At 43.6% G+C, this 20,370-nt stretch overlaps 1 protein-coding gene across 21 annotated transcripts in view; it reads left to right on the top strand.

Moving 5' to 3' along the window:
• The first annotated feature begins 8,031 nt into the window (after nucleotides 1-8,031).
• Nucleotides 8,032-20,370, top strand: part of Zfand2a (zinc finger AN1-type containing 2A) — an 80,798-nt gene continuing 68,459 nt past the window's right edge. For 4 of the 21 annotated variants that reach the window (XR_010042306.1, XR_010042305.1, XR_010042304.1 and 1 more), the window contains exons 1-6: nucleotides 8,156-8,389; nucleotides 9,738-9,835; nucleotides 10,375-10,469; nucleotides 12,076-12,207; nucleotides 14,988-15,139; nucleotides 15,957-16,040. Coding sequence is in view for 2 of the 21 variants with exons in the window: in XM_063234008.1 (XP_063090078.1) it covers nucleotides 9,781-9,835; nucleotides 10,375-10,469; nucleotides 12,076-12,207; nucleotides 14,988-15,139; nucleotides 15,957-16,040; nucleotides 19,524-19,584 (579 nt within the window). In the remaining 19 variants the exon portion in view is untranslated. Of the gene's footprint in view, nucleotides 8,390-9,737; nucleotides 9,836-10,374; nucleotides 10,470-12,075; nucleotides 12,208-14,987; nucleotides 15,140-15,956; nucleotides 16,041-16,299; nucleotides 16,379-16,927; nucleotides 17,490-17,570; nucleotides 17,644-19,301; nucleotides 19,487-19,523; nucleotides 19,589-20,370 lie in introns of those variants that run through there. The other 17 variants (XR_010042307.1, XR_010042308.1, XM_063234008.1 and 14 more) reach the window with 12 other exon arrangements.

Here is a 20,370-nt window from a genome sequence, read left to right as displayed (position 1 = left end):
CTGCACTGTTAGCCAATATGCATAGATTAAAATAATGAACAAACATAGCAGCCAGACAATGGGTGATATTTTACAAAAATGTGGCTGCAGCCTCTGAACAGAGCCACCAGGGCTCAGGGCTTTAATATTTAACGCTGAGATTGGAGAGGTAGCAAAGGGGCCTGGCCGGGAATGCATATCCAGTCATCAGGAACTCAGGAGGAATATTACTTATTTAGAACCCACTGAGGGACCAAAACAAAGTTGGGAACAAACTCATAACTTGATGCCATTGTTACTCAAACAAGATGAGGCGCTTTACTCTGAGTTCCTGCGTACAGAAGTTTGGGATCGTTGAGGTGGGACCAGCAGGGGTTGGGTCAGAACAACATATGGAATCAAGAATGACATTTCTGGTGCAGAAATGCCATAAATGGTACAGGGTGAGTAGAATCACTGCTTAGTAAGAAGGGCAAATGGCTTTCCAAGCCACAGCAAGAGTATCGGCCCATCCTGGACAAAGGCAGAGGTGTGGCCATGAGCGTCTCAAGTTGATCCAAAAAGTTTTCCTATTTCTCCCCAAAAGCACAGCACAGATTTTAAACTCAGAACAAGTATGTCTCCTGCCTTTCTGCTTCAGATGACCATCTGGTGCCTCAACAGAACTGATCATCAGCCTGGATGCAAATACTTCTGTGAATACAATGTCTTCATCTGGTAGTTACATGATTGTTAAAGTTTTGGGTGAATGCATAAAACTCAATATGCTTCCTACTCAGGAAGTTATTCAAGAAAATAAGGAAGAGTTCAGTCCCAGTCCTTTCGAGTTATTATTTTTTTGACAGCCGACTGTCAATAATAAAAACAAAAATGTTACCTAGCAAAATGACCCCTGCACAGCTCACCTTTCACACGGAAATATATCAGGTTGACAGAAACTGCCCCAATGACTCCCCGCTTCCCGTCTTCCCCCAGATTCCTTTGATGTCAGCATCTCTGAAAATTAAGAAATCAACATTGGTACAGCACCATCAACTAGACTGTGGATTTTTTTAATTCTTCAGTTTTTCCACTCATATACATGCACTGCCAGGCCCCAGGCTGGCCCTGTATCAGGCCATTCATCTTTGACTCTTTCCTGAACAGTGATAGAACTGTGGAGGGGAGGAAGAGGAGGAGGAGGACCTGCGGCAGCTGAAAAGATAAGAAGTATAAAATATAAATAGCCTTTATTTTGGGAATGCGGGGAGAGACACCCCCGACCCACTGGGGCATGGCATCTCCACCCCAGGTCGGGGATCTCTGCATGGATCACCTGGAGTGAGGCACATAAGTAGCCTTAGGCTGGGGTGGAACCTAAGGGGGCATTGGGGATGCACAGGTAGGTCTTAGTTTGGCGCCAGAGGCAATTCCTAAGGGTGGGGGAGATAGGAGCTCCTTGGCTTTAACGGCTATAGTATCCGGCCAGGGCCAAAACCCCTTCAAACAGGAGATACACCATCCACTGAGCAGTCTATAAGGGATGGAATGTCTTTTCTGGAGGTCTTGACTCTGGCCACCCATGGGCCAAAGATTCTCCCAGTGGGAAGTGGAGCAGCTGGGTTTATTTCACACCAGTGGGTGATCTGCATTGGAAAAGGATGAAATCCCTGAGAGTAAAGAAAATCACTGCACAGCCTAGGCTGCTCAGCATTAATAAAGGAAATTTTTTTGTACCAGGAGTCGAACTTACAACTTCATACTGCCAGCCAGGCATGGTGCCTCTGAGCTATATCCCTGACCCAAAGGAATTCTTCTTATAGGAGGTTTAAAAAGTTCTTGCAAGAGTTAGTACTTTCATCACATCTGCTGTGGTGTCTCATTTTTTTCTAACGCTGTATTTGCATTTCAATTCATACATAGAATTTTATATGGACAGTCATAAACAAGCATCAGCTATACATCCCCCATCACTGGGGACTCAAGGAATGTTAAACAAAAGTTCTCCAAGCTAGGTCTTTTCTGACAATATTTAGAAGGATATTGAAACAGAAGCTCTTGTGCTGGCTTATTATCAAAGGTGTCATGTGACCCAGATTCTGTGATAAAAGGGTGCTGTATGCTGGATAACATCACATCACAAAATTAAGAGATAGAACAAGAAACCATTAGGTCATCCCTATCCTATTCAGCTGCTTTCTATTCACTTGGGACCGTGAACAAGTTTGTTTTTCATTCCACAGAGCTTTTGCTTACTAAAAAATGTGTCATGAGGCAAATTCATACTCTGCATCTCCTGTAGTTTATCTTATAATTACTTTCTGGAATTAAAATCTCTGTCTAGCTGTCTTTGTGTCTATGAAATATTTACGCTCTGCATCACATGTCTAGGGGAACACAGAATTTGATTTCTGTTGGTGATTTTTACTCTGAGTGTCACATCTCACTCAGTGACTGCCAGATTCATAGTGCTGGAGCCTCCAACTACGGCCAGAGGAAGATGCCTGAGAAAGGACAGGGTATCTCTCCAGGCCAGAGTGCAGACAGGACTAGCAGGGCTGGCCACCCTGCTCTGATCAGCAAGTGTTCCAGGAGGGAATTGATCTAAGTTTGAGATTGCTTTTATGGGCCATAATGTGCAAACATATGGAATGGCCACTCAAAATGTAAAGACACATTGCTTCACCATTAGGCAATGCCTGAGATATGTCCTATCTTATTGTTTCCCTCAGATCTTGTAATAGACCCCCAAGGCCACCAATTTTTGCCACCTGAAATGCGTAAGAATCATACAGAGTTCAAAAGGCCCCTCACTTTTAGGGGCCTGTGGTCTAATTCCAAGAACAATATCCCTGAGATAGGGCAGATACCATGAGGGATCACGAGGCAAGCACATTCTACCATTTACTTTCCTCCAGTTTTCACTGCTACATTATGTAGTAGTCATTTTTACTTTTCAAAAAATATTTCTGAGCTGGGCATAGTAATCCATGCTTGTAATCTCTGCACTTAGAAGGCGGAGGCAGGATTATTACCATGTGTTCGAGGCCAACTTGTTCTCCCAATAAGTTTGAGCCAGCCTAAACTATATAGTAAGACTCTGACTCAAAAAACAAAGAAAGAAAAAACAAAACAAAAATTATCTCCAGTCCTTCCTTTCTGGACACATAGTAGGAGAGTAGATTAGGGTCATAATGACAGGCTGTGGCCAATGAGCTAGGAGCAGAAGCCACATATGGAAGCTAGGGGGAAAGAGTGTCATTGCTAGTGTGAGGCCTTCAGAATCATGGCAGTTGGTAATGCTCCCAAGGGTGGCTTCTCCATTGTCTAAGGCCTTGGAGGAAAGGATGATGCAGATCTGAGCTCACTTGCTGATCAGAGCCATGGAGTGGGAGTGAGAATTGACCCTCGTTGTTTTCAACTGCTGTGACTCAGCCTATCCTGAGCAACACCCTGCTGGAAGGAAATGAGTTTCCCAAAAGTAACAAATTTCCTACAGTCAAACGTTTTGATGGATTGGCAGGCCTACTTTCTCATAAATTCAGCATAGTACTGACTATTGTTGGTCACTCTCCTGCCTTCCAATCTCTCTGGGGATCTTTTTTGGGACTTTTCTTCCTCCCCTCCCCTACCTGCAGAGGTCCTTAGGTTCCAGTCTGCCTGGATCATAATCTCTTTCTTGGAGACCTTATCCATCATTATAGTTTTAACTTATTCCATTCTAGTTTTTTTTTCCTTTTCATATACCTGCAAAATTTAACATGACCTCAGACAAAGTGACATCATCTCTGAGTGCTGCCCTTGGTTACCTTCCTTTTAGTCACTTTTTTCACTGTTTAGACCAATATCTGACACTCACAAAATAAGGGAGGAGAGGTTTATTTTGGTTCTCTTTCAGTCAGTAGCTGGCTAGCTCCAAGGCAGAAATGGTATGATGGCAGGGCCTGAGCTGAGGACAACTGCTCACCTCATGGCAATCAGGAAGCAGAGAAAGAAGGGAAGAGCCAGGGAGGGACATATACTCTTCCAGGCCACACCCCTACTAGCCTACCTCCACCCAAGCCCCACCTCATAATAATAGATTTAGCTTAGCACCCCATGATCCAATCACCTTCTAAAAGCCCTACTTCTGAGCACATGAGACCTTTGGGGAACATTCCAGATTTGAACCATAACACCCCTCTACCTTTGTCCATTTTGGTCTCCAGATCTGACATTACTTATGCCATCCTTTGCGCTTTCCTTCAGACCCAGTCAGACAAATTCTACTGATGATTTTTCTAGCTCTTCCTGTATCTAGTCCTTTCTTTCTACCTCCATCTCACTAGTACTCTGAGTAATACAGTCATAGATCCTATAAACCTTCCCCTTATATTCCACAACTCACTCCCAGACTTGTCTCCCCAGACACCAGCCTTACACAATAAACTATCTCCTCTACAAATCAAATGAAACTCAAATTTCTCTGACGTTTTAGGTCTTGCCTTGACCTTAGATTCTGTGTTTTATCCTTTAGTGTTTTTCTCATTCTTCCCTTAAAACACCAACTCACTCCAGACAGTGGACATCTGTTAATTTTATTACTCCAGCATTCCTGACCCTCCTTCATCTGTTAGTAACACCATATCCCTCCCCCATTTTATGTAACATCTGTGCCCACATTGAGTAGATTGTGGTTACAGTGATGTTAATGAAAATAGGTGCTATTAATTTATTAGAATAATGGGCATAAACTAGAGCCCTAGTTTATGCCCATTATTCTAATAAATTAATAGCACCTATTTTCATTCTCAGAATATACCAATTAGGATCACATGCAATCCTATCACCCTCTAACCTCCCATACTGTAAACCGGGTTTAAGACCTGCCTGGTGGCATATACCCATAATCCCAGCACTTGGGAAGCCAAAACTATGAGGTTCATGTGCCACACAGTGAGACCCTGTTTCAAAAAAACAACTAAAAACACAGCTCAAGAAAGCCATTAGAGCCCACCTGTGGATTTGGCACAGGTTCTGGTGAGATACTCCTTTGTTATGGCTGTAGCCCAGATTATAGGCAACTGTTCCCCTACATATGGAGAGCAGTTCTGCAGCATTCACTGACCACCATTTAGCGTGGCAAGGACCTTATTTGGGTTCCTGCATCCAAGTGTATCTGAAATTTGGGAGCCAATATTCCCCTTTTGGAGAAATCTGATCTGGGGTTTTCATCACATAAAAGTCCTGGACCACATACAACCTTAGCTTCAACAGTCTCCTTGAGTCCCTTACCCAGTCAAAGTCCCCATCTTCAAGGTCCATTGGGTCCATCCTTCTCTGGGTAGCCTTAGACACTTTGCTCAACTTTTCAGGCCTGCTTTGGAAAATTTATTCTCTGAATTCTTATAACAATGATAGCCTCTGCAGTACAATCTCATAAGCACAATGTGTACATTTACTGCCCAATTGTTTCAGGGATTTTTTTTTCTTCCAAGAACAACACACCGTGTTCCTGGGGAAAGAGGGACCCAACATAATCTTATCTTGTTTTCTTGAGGCCTAACAGAGTGCTGTGCACACAGCAGCCACCCGATAAATATTTGTGGAGCATATGAATTATAAATGTAAAGGTAATATTGACTAAGTGTCCAAGCAGAAGAGACTGTCCTATGGGAAGTGGCCAGTGGGAAGTCGCCTGTTTATCCAGGCTGGACAGAGACACATATTCATTGCCTTTCTTTAGATGTGCAATTATGCCTAACATCTTCCACTCAGTTATATTCTCTTATCTCATATTTGCTCTTCCCTCATTTGTCTGACTCCTGCCTCTACATCTGGGGCCATTCTCTAGGCACTGGTGTCCTCCCTACTTTAAATTTAATGGATTCATCACCACCTGGATCTGGGAAGTTCCTCACTTCTCCCTCTTGGAAACAAGGACCCCTCTCTTATTTCCCCTCTTCACTTCTTTGGTTGCTCATTTTCTACTGACTGAACCAGTTCAATCTTGATCTTTACTTATTGGATTTCCCCACAGCTAGGGACCTGGGACCTCTTCTCCACAATATCTCCTTGCCCTGGGTAATCTCAAGAACTTTATGGTGTAATTTCATACTTTTTTTTGATGATTTTTATTTCTTGAGTCCAGATATCTTTATTTGAGCTCCACATTCATGAATCTAATTATTTTCTAACTATTCTCATTTGTCTCATATGTGGCATGTCAAATTGAAACTTTCCCCATTTATCAATAAGAATGTATTTGGCTACAAATAATATAAAGCAACAATGTCTTGAACAATGACATAGGCTATCTCAGAAGAAGTCCAGAGACAATGAAAATTGGAAGCGGTGCTTGGGGCAGGCATTGATTGCAATTCTCTTCACATGCACAGGTAAGAAAAGAGGAAGTTGTAATCAGAGCCAAAGGGGGAGGAGGAAGAAGTAGTCATCAGGGTAACTGTTGTTTTTTGCTTTGGACTTTCACCATGTTAGACCACTGCCATAATGTCCAGTAATTTATACTAGCGCAGAAACCTTTCACTTCATAAAACACAAAGGTAAACAATGGATCAGTTAACTAAACAGTTGTGTCTAGAGAGTTAGGAACTTAACCATGTATTCTCTTGGTAACAACTCCCCAGGAGCACTCTTGTATTAAGTCTACCTGCACAGTAGTGCAGGTAGACTTGCAGTGTTTGTTGGTGTTAGAGTCAACATCCAGGAGACAAGTTATTGGTAGGAAGGAGTCAGGTTCACTCAAGGTTGGCCCTGAAGGCAGAAGTCCTCCATGCTTTGTGTCCTCAACTACAGGGGCTGGAGTGTTTTTATGGGGAAGGATGGAATAGTGTTACAGAAGCTAAATTAGATGGAAATACTATAGGGAGCCAGCAACAGGGGACCAAATGTCTTGTGGCCGTGGAGGAGACAGACACCTCCCACTGTGAGTCAGATCTCAAGACAAAAGGCAAAACAAATGTAACCACACTGTAAGTATACACATTAAACACTGATATTCTTAAACAGGTAGGGGGCACCTTGAGGAAGCCAGGAACCACCATCCCAACTTCCTACAGGAAGAGTCATTGCTCTGTTAAGAATGCCTGCTTACTACGTGATACGCTTCCCCATTAGTTCCTGGTTTGGTCAGTTTTACTTGAACAATTAATCTTATTGGCTGACCATGGTTCTGTCCACATATTATGCCCATCTGCCTTGCAGGTTCCCAGTTTTCCCCACTGTGGACCCTTCTCACCTCCTGTGGTTTTACACTATAATAAGGTCCCTAGAAAAGACAATCTTTGGCAACCCACTTGGGACCCCTTCTGTCTCCTTCAGACAAGCTTTCTCTCAATAAATATAGTCTGCTTAACCTCTGTCGTTCCTAAAATTCATTCTCCAATTTTATAGAACACAAACTTCTACCAAACATCTAGTAGGTTGGGAGTTTGTTCCTTTACATCAGTAGGGCTGCAGTCTGGGCAAGGTCTTCTTCAGCAAGTGTGACTTCTCTCGTCTCTTGTGGCTAGTTACTATGGAAAGTGACAAAGGCCACTTAGGTCCTGTGACACTAAACAAAGGTTTGGTAGTTAAATTTAGAAGATTCTTTTCTTCCTCCAGAAGACCTGGCAGGAGGGACAAGTTTTTTTCATCCAGAGAACCTGGGAGGGGAAAGTCTACAGAGAAGAGGGAAGGAGAGGTAACTTAAGAGAGCCAGTCACAGGGGCACTTCTAGCAGGAACAGAAGATGCACAGGATGCAAGGGTGCGAATGAGGCTAGTGGAAGATAACAGTGCCTTCCCACTGCTCCTGGCATCTTTCTTTGGGCTGGAAGTGACTTCTAAGCAATGCTAGTCCAGAACCACAGCTCTCGGCCCTCCAGGTGGCCCAACGCTGCGGTGGTCTCTCAGCTGCTCCCTCTCCAGACGCCTGTGGCCGCTCTTTCCCAGGAACCCCGCGAGGGACACGCTGTAACGTCGCAGAGACAGGATTGTGACTTAGTTTTGTGGCGTCCAGCTGAGCGCGCGTGCGAAGAGCTACTTCATCGTGACTCAGCAGCGAGCCGCCAGACTCCTCTAGACTGTTCGAGAAAAGACGCGAGCGGACACGCGGAATGGGCAGCCAGTAGACCGCGGCGCTGCGGGATTGGTTAACTGGCCGATGACGTTATCGGAACGCGCCAAACCTTTCAGGCCACTGAGCCGCAGGATTGGTCGGCCTGAGGATGACGCCATTGGGGCGCGGTGGGCAAGCCGGGCCGGTGAGGCTGACGGAGGGCGGTTGTAGATAAATAGCTGGAGTTGTAGGTAGGGTGATGCTGCATTTCTGTGACTGCGTTGGTGTTGGGGGAAGTCTTGCTACCTTGGCTGACAGAGGCGAGAGTCACCCTTTTCATCTTCGCGACCTTTTCCTGGCTCCCTCAGCAGCCCTGCCCCTCGAAGAGAGCAAGGTATCGGGTCTGAGTGGTTGCCGGGTCGAGATTTGCCCTCGGTCAGAGCCCGACGCCGGCCTGGGGGCGCAGGGTTACCACAGTGGCCCGAGGGGGCGTTTCCTTGCTGTCGGCCCCCCGGCCTGTATGAACAGAGTAACTCAGTGTCCCTCAGACACTCCAGCCCCGCGTCAGGCGTCTTTTGACCAGTGCTGTGGTCCAGGTCATTTTGAGGCTGATACAAGGTTTTGGCTAAGGAAAAGCCTTCGGAATGCCTGCTGTGTCTTGTGTACTGTGTCATGCTCCTCGGCTGGACAATGGGCATACCCAGCAAGAGCTAGCTGCCCTTTGGAGCTGTGAGTGCCGCTGGCGGAGGAGGAGTAGAGGGCGCCTGACTGGGAGCTAGCGAAGAAAGATTCCTTTGAGGAAGTAGCACTTTAAACTTAGGCCCTGACGGGGTGCGTAGATGTTAACTGGGGTAAGAGTGTTCCTGGAATAGGATGGCTTGGGAGGGAGGGGCGCTCCAGGGGAGAAGGCCCTGATGGGCAAATCTGGAAAACACCTCCGTTACTTGAACTTTGGAAAGGGTCGGAGTTCTGAGAGGTTTGGTGGGTGCCAGGTCATGATGGGGACCTTATAAGCCCTGCAATGAATTTGAGTGCTCTCTCCGGTGCAGCAGTGTCACTGTGGTTCATGTGTTTTCCATTATAAATTAGTTAATGGCTGGCACCTTGTCCTGATCAACTCTGAGCTGATGTCATTAAGGAATAAACTCAAAACTCAATACATAAGGGGAAGGAGGGAGGCAAGGGTTAGAGCTAAATCTATTCTGAATAGTGTAGTCAGCTAATGTGATTTCACACCTGGCAATGGAATTTTGTTTGTGTCGACAAGTATATTCAGTAAATGAAATTGTGAATTGAAATTTATGTAGATAGTAATTTTTCCTGATAGCTCAGTGAATTGAATATGGGAAACCCCTTTTAGTAGAAGTTGAAATGTGGTTTAATGAAAACCCAGAAGTCAGAGGGAGTTTAATAAACTAACTAGTTTTTATTGTTAAAAACAATAAAAAAAGTAACCCATCTTTTAAATTGGAGTTTATTCTTAGGCTGAGACCTGGTGTTTGTGTTAAAACTCCCATTTTTGTGTTTACTGAAAGTCAACAAGATACCGATTAAAAAAAAAAAGAAAAAGATTGTCAACAAGAACTTGTACCTCAGCCTTGTGCAAGGGCCCAGGATGACTTAGTGGACAGTGTCTGATTGCTCTCATTATCTGTGTAGGTTATTAGTCTTGTTATAAGTCTTGCGGACTAACTTGGGGCTGTCATTGCAGAGTCTCTTCTTAATTCTTCTAATTCTCATAGGTGATATTTAACTGCCGCCTGTGTTGTGAGCCCTGTTTTCATAATGGAGTTCCCTGATTTGGGGAAGCATTGTTCAGAAAAAACTTGCAAGCAACTAGGTAAGTATGTTTAACAGAATATAAATAGGAAATCATGTTTTGCTGGATATTTTATAGGGGAGAAATGGCTATTCCATTAATGAGCTGATAATTTTGTCTTGACATGTCTAGATCTTCAGTGGTGTAGGGCACATGCCTGTTCATAGCCTTTTTTTTTGAGAAAAGGTCTCACTGTGTAGTTCAGGCTGGTCTTGCATTCAGTATGTAGCCCAGGGGGACTCTCATTTGCAGTTGCCTGAGCCTCCCAAGTGCTGGGATTACAGGCATCTGCAATCACATTTGTTGTTATTTAGTATCCACCTTAGGCTAGGCAACAGGCTGACCTCCTGGGCCAACTGGATACAACTGTACTGCTTAAATGATTTTGATGCAGTATAAAGTGAGATTTCTCTTGAAAAGATAGCTTTATAGATGGGGTATTGTTAAATTCATAAGCCCAAAGTTGTTTTTATATCTGTGATGAAGCACTTAGTATAAAGACTTGCTTAGTATGATTTATAATGTTTTTTCCCTAATCCTTAAGAGATTTTTTTTTTTAGATTTTCTTCCAATAAAATGTGATGCATGTGAACAAGATTTCTGTAAAGATCACTTTACCTATGCTCGCCATAAGTGTCCCTTTGCATTCAAAAAGGTAATTCATTATGTTCTGTTCAGAGGGTTCCAATCTATAAAGCTGCATCAACCACTAGAATAGATGCTAGCCACAGCTGGCTACTTAATGAGAATTAAGTAAAATTTAAAGTCCTATCTCTTAGCTGGACTAGCCACATTTCTAGTGTTATGTTAATCACTCACCACTGTATACTGAACAGGATGATTAAGGAGCATTTCTACCATCTCAGGATATTCTGTTAGACAGTGCTGCTCTCCAACTATTGAGATTTTATTTTTAGGACTTGTAGAATCGAATTGTGACTGTGAATCATGAGATCATAATTGGTTAAAGAGTATTTAGGAGCAGAATGGATTTGCATATCAGGAGACAGGTTTAGTTAGAAACGAGACAAGTGTTCTGGAAAGGGTAAGAGGACTGAGTTTTTAAAGAGAAAAAGTGGGGAGATGGGGCAAGGTGAAATAACTTGCTCTAAATTTTTCATTTGGCCCTGTTAACTACACAAGTTGTTTGGAATGAATTTAGATTGGTGCCAGGGTCTGTTCCTACATTAAGCTGTCCCTGATAGTTTGCCAGGGGTCATCAGGAAGCCGTAAGTCTTCTGGAACTGTCAACAAGTCAGCAGGAATCCCCCACCCCACAGGATGGAAATCGACACAGTCAGTGGTCTTGTTAGCATGTTCTTTCCAGATGGTGTCTTTTGTCTGGAAATTAGAGATTGGAGTTGTGTCTGGGTGGCGGACTGTAGCAGCTATAGGATGTGAGGTGCACAGAGAAATTTTGCTTCCTCTTGGCTCCCAAAAAGCTGTCTTCACTTTTATTCCTGTACAACATAACCTTCAGAGGTCTCTTTGCCTATTACATTCTTGATTCCTTTGATCCATCTACACCAAGGAAAACACAGCTGTATCTTTATGGGGTGTAAGGAATGTTTCAGGACTAGTCAGGAAGGCGTTAAAAGTGCTGTGTAGCCTCAGTACATCTGTGGTGATGTGGATTGTAATAAGTAGCAACTGGATGGCGCCAGTAAGAAAACTACTCTCAAGTTTCACTTCCTCTGTTGGCTTTTCAGGTGGTCTCTTAGCCCTTGCTCTCACTTTGTTTCTGGATAGTTCACAGATTATTTCGGTGAACTTCAACATGTGATACTTTATCTGGTAACTTAGCATCACATGCTCTGATCAGCACTGGGTATGGTATGGCCTTTTGCCTCATTTAGGTCATCAGGGTGATTGGGAAGAATGAATCACATTCCTCACATTTTACTAGCCCTAATGGCTGTCAGCTGCACTGTTTCTGGGTGGAGTCTGACTGAAGAACACCTAGCAATGCTTTCTTTTTTAAAGAGTGGACTTGTCACCTGAAAGAGCACCACCCACAGATAGCCCACAGTTCTGTGATAACTACCATGTCAGCTGCCACCTCGCTTTCCACAGCTGCCAGTAGTGCTGTATAATTAGATTCCACTTGGTTCCTCTGGAGGACACTTTCTCTTGTTGCTCCACTGGCCTACCTGCCACATTCTCCTGGTGGCTGGGACATCAATTTGTATGTTCTCACTTTTTCCATGTGTGCAGTTGCATTGTCTAAATCTTACATACTGTGTTATATTCATTATTTTTAGGACGTCCAGGTCCCCGTGTGTCCACTTTGTAATGTCCCCATACCTATAAAAAAGGGAGCAATACCAGATGTGGTGGTTGGTGAGCACATGGATAGAGACTGCACAAATCATCCTGGGAAGAAGAAGGAAAAGGTAAGGATATGTTTCAGGTCACAGAAGTGAATGTTGGTTTCCCCCCCACCCCCCCAGGGGAAAAAAAAAAAGGTCAATTTTCTAACTGTGAAAATTAGCTCTGATAGTAAAATCCTTAATGATAAGTGTTTTCCTTTATGTTGAATAGCATAAGTTTAGAGTCCCTACACATGAGACTCTTGGGATAGGGTCTTTTTACTGTAATACATCAGTGTTTCTCCTGAGATAGAGAGGCTTTGCAGAACCCCTTCCCTTAATATACATTTATTTTCTAAGCTCCAAGGAGCAGGTGAGGGGATATAAAATTCAGACACTCCATTTCTTGTGTTGGTAATATCTGTATTTTTAATCAGAGTTGTTTATCTGTTCATTTGGAGTAAAATGTGTTAGGTCCCTATTCCCCGAGTAACCATGCCCGCCCTGTCTTGTTTATCTGAAAATGTGTGTCCCATCCTATGTCTTGTTACTCTGTTGACTGCCATAGTGTGCACTGAAGATGTAGTTATTACCTAGTGTTTTGTCACTGTCTCACTGCTGTCCCCTCACAAACTCTCCTAGCCCTCTCCGGCAGCTGAGTTGGAGTGTGCAGGGATGAGTGCCCAGCACATTCATCATGTGGAGAATTACCCTGAGAGTCCCTTTGCTGCTGTTCTGGTGGATCCAGGTTTCACACATTCTCTTACTATAGGTCTAGCTTTTCCTCATCTTGTGTTTTTCTTAGCTTATTCTGTATTTTGTTGGGAACACACCCATGATTGCTTCCCGAGGTAGGCTAGGAGATAAATGGAGAACATGTGTTTTTCAAGGTCTTTGTTCTCTGCTTCCCCCAGACTAGACTTAGCAGCCCGGTGTAAAGTTTTCACTGTGCTGTCCTCAGTGTTGGAGGGCATGGCTCACTTCCTCCAATTGCTCTTGCTTTAGGGAATTTCCATCCTGGCCTTTCCTCAGGACCAGTTTTTCTCTTGGTACCTTGGAGGATCTTGTGCATGCTGGGTATATAATGGATTCTCCCACTGGAAACTCGAGCTCTGGGGTTCTGGAATGTTTTCTCCATTTCTAGTTTCCTCACTTCTTCTACTACTCTCTAGATTCTTATTTTTCTTCCCTGTCCAGTAGAATCTGCCCCAGGCTGTCTCCTTACCTGTCTTTTTTTGAGGTGTCTTAGTAAAATGTTCTATGCCTGCTCTGGAGCTGGCCTCCCAGAAAGTAGACTCAGCCTGCTCTGTGGGTCATCTTCCCAGTCCACTTCCTCAGGAGGCTGTTAAGGCCCATTTCTTCGGGGCTGAGATTCCTCAGAACATGTCCCTCCCCCTACCCAGATACCTGCTCTTGTCCTGGCCAAGCAGAAAGAGCAGTCTGAGGTCTGCATGGCACCCAAGCCTGCCGCTCTACCCACTACCTCAACTGTAGAGTACTCCTCCTGGCCCCAGCCTTGCTCCCCAGGTCAGCACAACAGCCTTTCAAAACCTGCCTCTGCCAGCGCTGGGTAGAAGGTGTTGGCCACTCCCAAGTTGTGACATTTGGTTGCCCACTTCGTTATCACTTGTCTGTGTGCTTTTTATCTGCTAAAATCTTGTGGCTGTAGTTATGTTTTTTTTTTTTTATTATTGTTTGCTTTTGTGCATTTATCCCACCAGAAAATTTCTTATGTCACTTTTATGTTTCTGGGGGCAAAACCAGCACATATATACACATCCTTTTCTCAGCCATGTGTCTAAGGGGTGCCCTCTACAGGTGGCAGCCCTCAGAGCTGTTGCCTTTCCATTGGGAGGTTTATTCAGGCTATTTTTCTCAGGCTAGCTGCATTTGTGTGTCTTTCTTTTTCCCTGGTCTAATTCATTGAAATAACTGCATAGCATGGGGGAGGTGGCTCAGTGATGGGTGTTTGCCACTGTGCATGCGACCCAGGGTTCCATCCCTAGTATTGCAGAAAGCAAAACAAGAAAATAAGAAAAAAAATCTTTTCTTTGAGGGAATTGATGTTTGTCACATTTAAGATCAGTTTCTAGTCACAGATCCTGCTTTGTAGTTATCAACTATTTTAACCAGTAGGTTCATTAAAATGCCGTAGTAATCACATTAGTAGCATAAATTACCCTAAGTGTAGGACCCATTAACTCTCTTTCCAACTTCATACTCAAAGGAGGGAATCCCTATTCATCCTTTCAGTGGGGAAGTGTATCTAGCGCACTCTGGACACTCCTACCAGGTAGCACCCCTGGCCTGCACCCTTTACCTTCTTGGAAGTATGATCCTCTTGACTCAGCCCAGAACCACCACTTCCATCTTCTGTTACTGTTCCCCCTGGGCTTTGTGCTACCATGCTGTTCCCAGGTTGCTGTATGATGCCCTCCCCCGCTAACATACTTGCCTCTGACAGGAAGTTGATAGAGCCTGGAATTCAACATCTGCTCCTCCCTCCAGAAATGTCCATGACTAGAGTTTGTAGGGGACAGACGTTCTAGCTCCCTTGCCCCTGGTGGTAGGCTTCAGATGTTCCCGGAGCCAGCTGCCCTCTGTGGTATGGGCTTGTTATGCCCCTGCCTGGCCTCCCTCCTCTGAGGTCATTTTCTTCTTAGTCTTCAGGATAACCTCCAGTCTACCTTCCTGTGAGTCCCCAAACTTGCTGTCTTAATCAACATCTCTTCCTCTGGCAGTAAGATGTCTGAATGGAACCCTGACAGCCTTATTCCGTGTACCTAACACCTGTGTCTGGCTTAAATTCATGTGGTCTGGCTGGGGCTGGTAAAGAATGCCTACTGATGTGACTGCCCTCTCAGGTCTTCACATACCGGTGTGCCAAAGAGGGATGCAGGAAGAAGGAGATGCTGCAGCTGGCTTGTGTACAGTGTCATGGCAACTTCTGCATTCAGCACAGACACCCTCTGGACCATGGCTGCAGGGCTGGAAGCTGTGCTGCCAGCAAAGCACGGTGAGGCTAGCTCTTGGCTGTGGCTGAGCTGGCAGACAGTGCCATGTACAAGGAGAACCAGCTTTAACTCAGGGCTGGGGTGGGGGGCCAACTTCAAGCATTCAAGCAAAGTTATTGATCCTAAGTGTTTGCTGTAGAGTTGGGGATATAATAAAACTGGATTCTAAGTTTAAGTTGGAGTCTACTTGTGTTAGTTTCTTATAGCTGCTGTGACAGAGTACCATAGAAAGTACCTTCAACAAGAGGACTTAGCCTTTTCTTTCATGGAACTGGAGGGTAAAGTCGGAAGGGGTCTGCTCAGCCACCACTGCTTTTTGTGGTTTGTTGGATGTTTTACCATCAACTTGTGGACACAGCCCCTGATCTTTGCCATCATCTTCCCACAGCCTCCCCTCTGTGTCCCTTCTCCTTCCTGGAAGAATAGGGAAGTCACCTGGTAGGTGCCTCTGTGCCCTCTTTTCACATCCTGTTGTGGAGACCCCTTCTGATGATTTCTTTGAAGCTTGATCACTTTTGAAGACCACGGCTCCAGATCAGGTCCATTCTTAGGCCCAGGGGTCAGAACTCTAGCATGACTTTTGGTAGGACTTGATTCAGCCCATAACTCTAATACCTTTAACATGCAGTAGAAATATTTGTCTAAATTTACTCTTGTATAAAAATGGAAAGGTGAGTTAGCTTTTTTTAATTGCTTCCTGTTGTTTCTTGTGTTGTTCACATCTGAACCAGACTGGGGTCAGCTGCCTGGCTGTGTAGATCAGATGGCTTTTCTTAATGTATATGGTGTGACTAACTGAACACTGACCTTTCTGTGCAGGTGTCAGGCTGAAAAATCCTCCAAGTCTAAGCCATTGGGACCTCTAAATGCCCTGTCTTCCAGCTGGCTGGCCCAACGACTTGGGTGAGTCCAAGGGGCATGCATGAATGAGTGTAGCTGAGGTTATTTGGTTGAGGCATTGTGCCCAGAAGTTGTGCCCTTTGTATCTGTGTGGTGGAATTACAATGTAGGACTCTCAGATTCCAAGTGCAGTGCATTCCAACTCGGCACTGTCAGCTGCTTCTGAAATGTGTCTTGTGGCCTTCAGGATCCTTTTGTATGTTGAGCTACTTGTAGGTAATCAAGATGCATCTAAACAGTTGGCACATTCTGTTTCTTCCAGGTGGAAAGTAAAGCATTGAGGGAACTTTATTCACAAGGGATATCAACTTGTTTCTGCACTGTGCCAGTCTTGCAGGTGACTGATGCCCTAGTACTTTCTTCTCCTGGGGAGCAGTGAACTTTTCAATGGTGCATGCAAACTTGAGGGGGATTTTAAGTGATACTCCAAATGGCTTATTAGCATAATGATGAAATCAAGTCACTTCAAGAGCAGAGGATCTAAGTGAGCCAGATCAGCAACAGCTGTCTGGACTTAGCCAGTTCATTTCTGATTCCACTCTTGAGGTAGGTGTGTGTTAGGACTGCTGCAAGATGCTTCTACCATAATAGCTGCTAGAACTGGCCCTGAGACAGTCTATTATGTCTGGCTTTGGTTTCAACTCTAAGAAGAAAGTTGTAAGAAACCAGTTCAGGATGAAGCCCTATCTGGTGTTGAAATGATGGAAACTTCCAGAAGTAACCATGCAGGAGGCAGAAGGCATGGGGCTGGTTTGATGGTTTGAAAGAGCAGAACACCCGAGAAATGGGGAGTGAGGGGTGGTGGTGAAGGGCAAGCTGGGATGCGTAGCCCACAGTCTTTTTTTTTTTTTTTTTTAATTTAATTTAATTTTATTTTATTTTTATTTAAGGAGAAAAGAAAAGAAAGAAAAAAAAAACAAAACAGTGAAGGGGTACAAGTTATACAGATTTACAGAAGAAAAAAATGCGCAGTAGGAAATCACTAGTTAATGGATTACATATTGCCATCTTAGAAATAATTGTTCAAGTCACAAAATTAAAGCTTGTAGAGTGGACATTCCAACAATGATACTGCAAACAGTTCTGTTCAATGATCCAATAAAACTCTGTGATATCATTTTCTATCTTATACATTTAAATATACATGCAGTTATATAGTTTAGAGTACTTTCTTTTCCTCTCTTTTTGTACAGTGACTATTACACATTTTGGGTTTCATTGCTCCCACGGTTCTTATTGCTTTTTTGGAAGAGAGTAAAACCAAATGTGACATAACAGAACAGAATCGGTCAAGTCAAAAGGGTGGACATAATAGATAATATAAAAACATAATACAAGGTGATCAACAATGGTTACCATAATGCCTCCCGCTATTTCTAATAGAATTGCCTATATCATTAGTTGTAATACAATTGAACAAAACAGTAAAGAATAAAACCGTCAAAACCAAAACATTGGAGATATTGTAGGTCTTCAAAAGTAGATAAAAGTCAACGAGAATGGGCGTTATAATGAATCTCATTATCTTCTCAGCTGATGCCTAAACTTTCGAACCTGATACTATCCAGCAAAACAGAATAGAGGAACCTCAGTCAAAAACAAGATGGTGAGAGTAATACAGGGCTTCAAATCGAGATAATAGAAAGTCAAAGTGTAGCCCACAGTCTTGAAGTTGCGTTTTTTTTTTTTTTTTTTTTTTTTGTGTCTTTTTCTTTTTTTATTGGTACTGGGGATTGAATTCACGACTGCACACTTGGCAAGGCAGACGCTTATGCTGCTGAGCTAAATCCCCATCCCCGGGTCTTAAAGTTGGATGATGATCCTATTGCTGTCACTGACTATGGCTTCATCAGGAAGGACTATTCTAGGGACCCTGATGATGCAGACATGAGCATTATATTCAGTATGAGTTAAGTTCTCTCATTTCCCAGATCCTTGGAGGTCAGGGCTGAGGGGAAGTTCTGATCTTAATCCCACAGTCCAGCCACACTGTCTAGACTTCCCATTGAGATAGTTCACTGCATCTGGACTAAAAGTCCTAGCAAACTGTCTTTTCTTCTGGTTTCATAGCCTCTAATTATAATGGGAGTAAGGGGCTCGGTTACATTCCATACAAAGGTGGTTGAGACTTTCCATGCTGTTTCATTTATTTTTTTTATTTTTATTATTATTTTTTTTTGTCTTTTTCCTTTTTTTTTTTTTTTTTTTTTTTTTTTTTTGTCTTTTTCCTTTTTATGGGTACCAGGGATCGAACTCAGGACTGCCTGCTTGCAAGGCAGGCGCTTAGGCCGCTGAGCTAAACCCCCAGACCCTATGTCTTTTTCCTTTTTATCGGTACCGGGGATCGAACTCACGACTGCCTGCTTGCAAGGCAGGCGCTTATGCCGCTGAGCTAAATCCCCAGCCCCCATGCTGTTTCATTTAGTGGTGCTTGATCTAGGCTGGTGGTCCTCAGGCATTAGCTCGTATCAGAGCAACATTAGGCTTTTCCCAGAATGCTGGGCCCACCCCTGCATTTCTGACACAGATCTGTGTGGACTCAGATTTGCCTTTGGAAGTAGTGCGATACTGTGCCACAGGTCTGGGGCACCCTTGGGGAGACCACTGCTCTGTACATCTGTCCAGCACAGCTGCCATTAGCCATTTAGACAGTAAAGTCCTTGAGATACAGCTAGGACAACTAAATCTTTTTTTTTTTTTTGTCTTTTTGAGACAGGGTCTCGTTTATGCAGTTCAGGATGGCCTTGAGCTCACTTTGTAGCCCAGGCTGGTCTCGAATTCGCAACCATCCTTCTGCCTCAGCCTCCTGAGTGCTGGGATTACAGGCATGGGCCACCACGCCTGGTGACAACTAAATCTTTAATTTTACATGTTTAAAAATTGCTGGGTTCAGTTGTTAGAATACTTCTAAGTATTTTAGGAACCTGAGTGTATGAATCTATTTGTAACAGTTAATTTTTGTTTTTGGTGCTGGGGATGGAACCCAGCCTTGTATATTTTGAGCACGTATATACTGAGCTACACCAGCTCTATAACTAAATTTTGTGAAATCTAGTTATAGATCAGGCATTTCTGATGAAAGTGTAATGTCCAAATTGAGATGTATCCAAATTACAAGTCAAAAACATAACAGAATTTTCAGACAATACTAAAAAAGTGAATAGAATTGTTAGAATATTGTTTACATGTTGAAATGATACTATTTGAGATAAATTAATACAAAAATTAATTTCACTTTTTTTTTTTTTTTTTATGTAACTGCAGCTTCTCGAGATTAAAAGCCAGAGGGATGGCTTCTATTACATTTGTGCTGCATAGTACCATTCAGAAGGTTCTAACTTAAAGAACAAAGCATTACCGATGGAACATCCCTAATCTGAAATGCTCCAAAAATCTAAAACTTTTTTTGGAGGGAGGTCCTTTTAGAGACAGGTTCTTAATTATGTGTCCAGGCTGACCTCAAACTCAAAAATCCTCTTGCTTCAGCTTCCTGAGTGCTGGGATGATGGGCATGTACCATGACGCCTGGCTCAGACTTCTCATGTGACACTGTAAGTTGAAGATTCCACAGCTGACCCCATGTTCATTTTTTCCATCCACACATTTAACTGAAATCTTATAGTGTGCTACTTGAGCATTCTGCTGAGAATATCAAATCACTTGCTGTTTTTCCTTAGGCACACAGCTAGTAGACATTCTCAGTCCTGCTCATTGGAAATAAGTCCTACTGTCTTTAGAACCCAGAAATTTCTGTGCATTTTTAAGAATGTGTTTTTAACATCAAGGTCAACGTCTCTCCACTGTCTGCTTTTCCTCTGTTTCCTGTGAGATCTTCCACTGGCCTGAAACGTCTGTTTATAGGGCCAGGGATTTAGCTCAGTGGCGTAAACACCTGCCTGGCAAGCGCTAGATCATGAGTTCAATCCCCCATACAAAAAAAAAATTCTGATTACAGATTGCTAATATGGTGTTCTATGGCATGCAAGTGACCTAATCTTTTTTGCTGAGATGATGGATCCTGTGTTTTCTCCCAGTTGCTATCACTGTGCTGGGAGGCAACACATTCTGCCAAGTTGCTGTCCAAAAAATCACACTGTCCTCTGTCAGTTGCCCCAGCCTCTTATCAACAGGTGTTGCCTCTCTGCAGTGCATATTTTCAGGCATTTGATTGCTGTCCTAAGCTTAAGCAACACCTCCCTGCAGCAAGCAGAAAGTCAGGCATGGAAAGGGCATCTTTCCCTGCCTTGGTGCTTTCCTCTTTTTAGAGCTGAACTTTGGCTGGAATATCCAGCTTGACTCTGAATAGGCCCAGAACCAGGTTTGAGTTCCACAT

Source organism: Cavia porcellus, unplaced genomic scaffold (genome assembly GCF_034190915.1).
Source record: "Cavia porcellus strain 051 isolate PalLab524CR breed Dunkin Hartley unplaced genomic scaffold, mCavPor4.1 scaffold_23, whole genome shotgun sequence".
Taxonomy (NCBI): domain Eukaryota; kingdom Metazoa; phylum Chordata; class Mammalia; order Rodentia; family Caviidae; genus Cavia; species Cavia porcellus.
The sequence above is the reverse complement of the archived record's forward strand: the minus strand, read 5'-3'. Positions and strand labels throughout refer to the sequence as shown.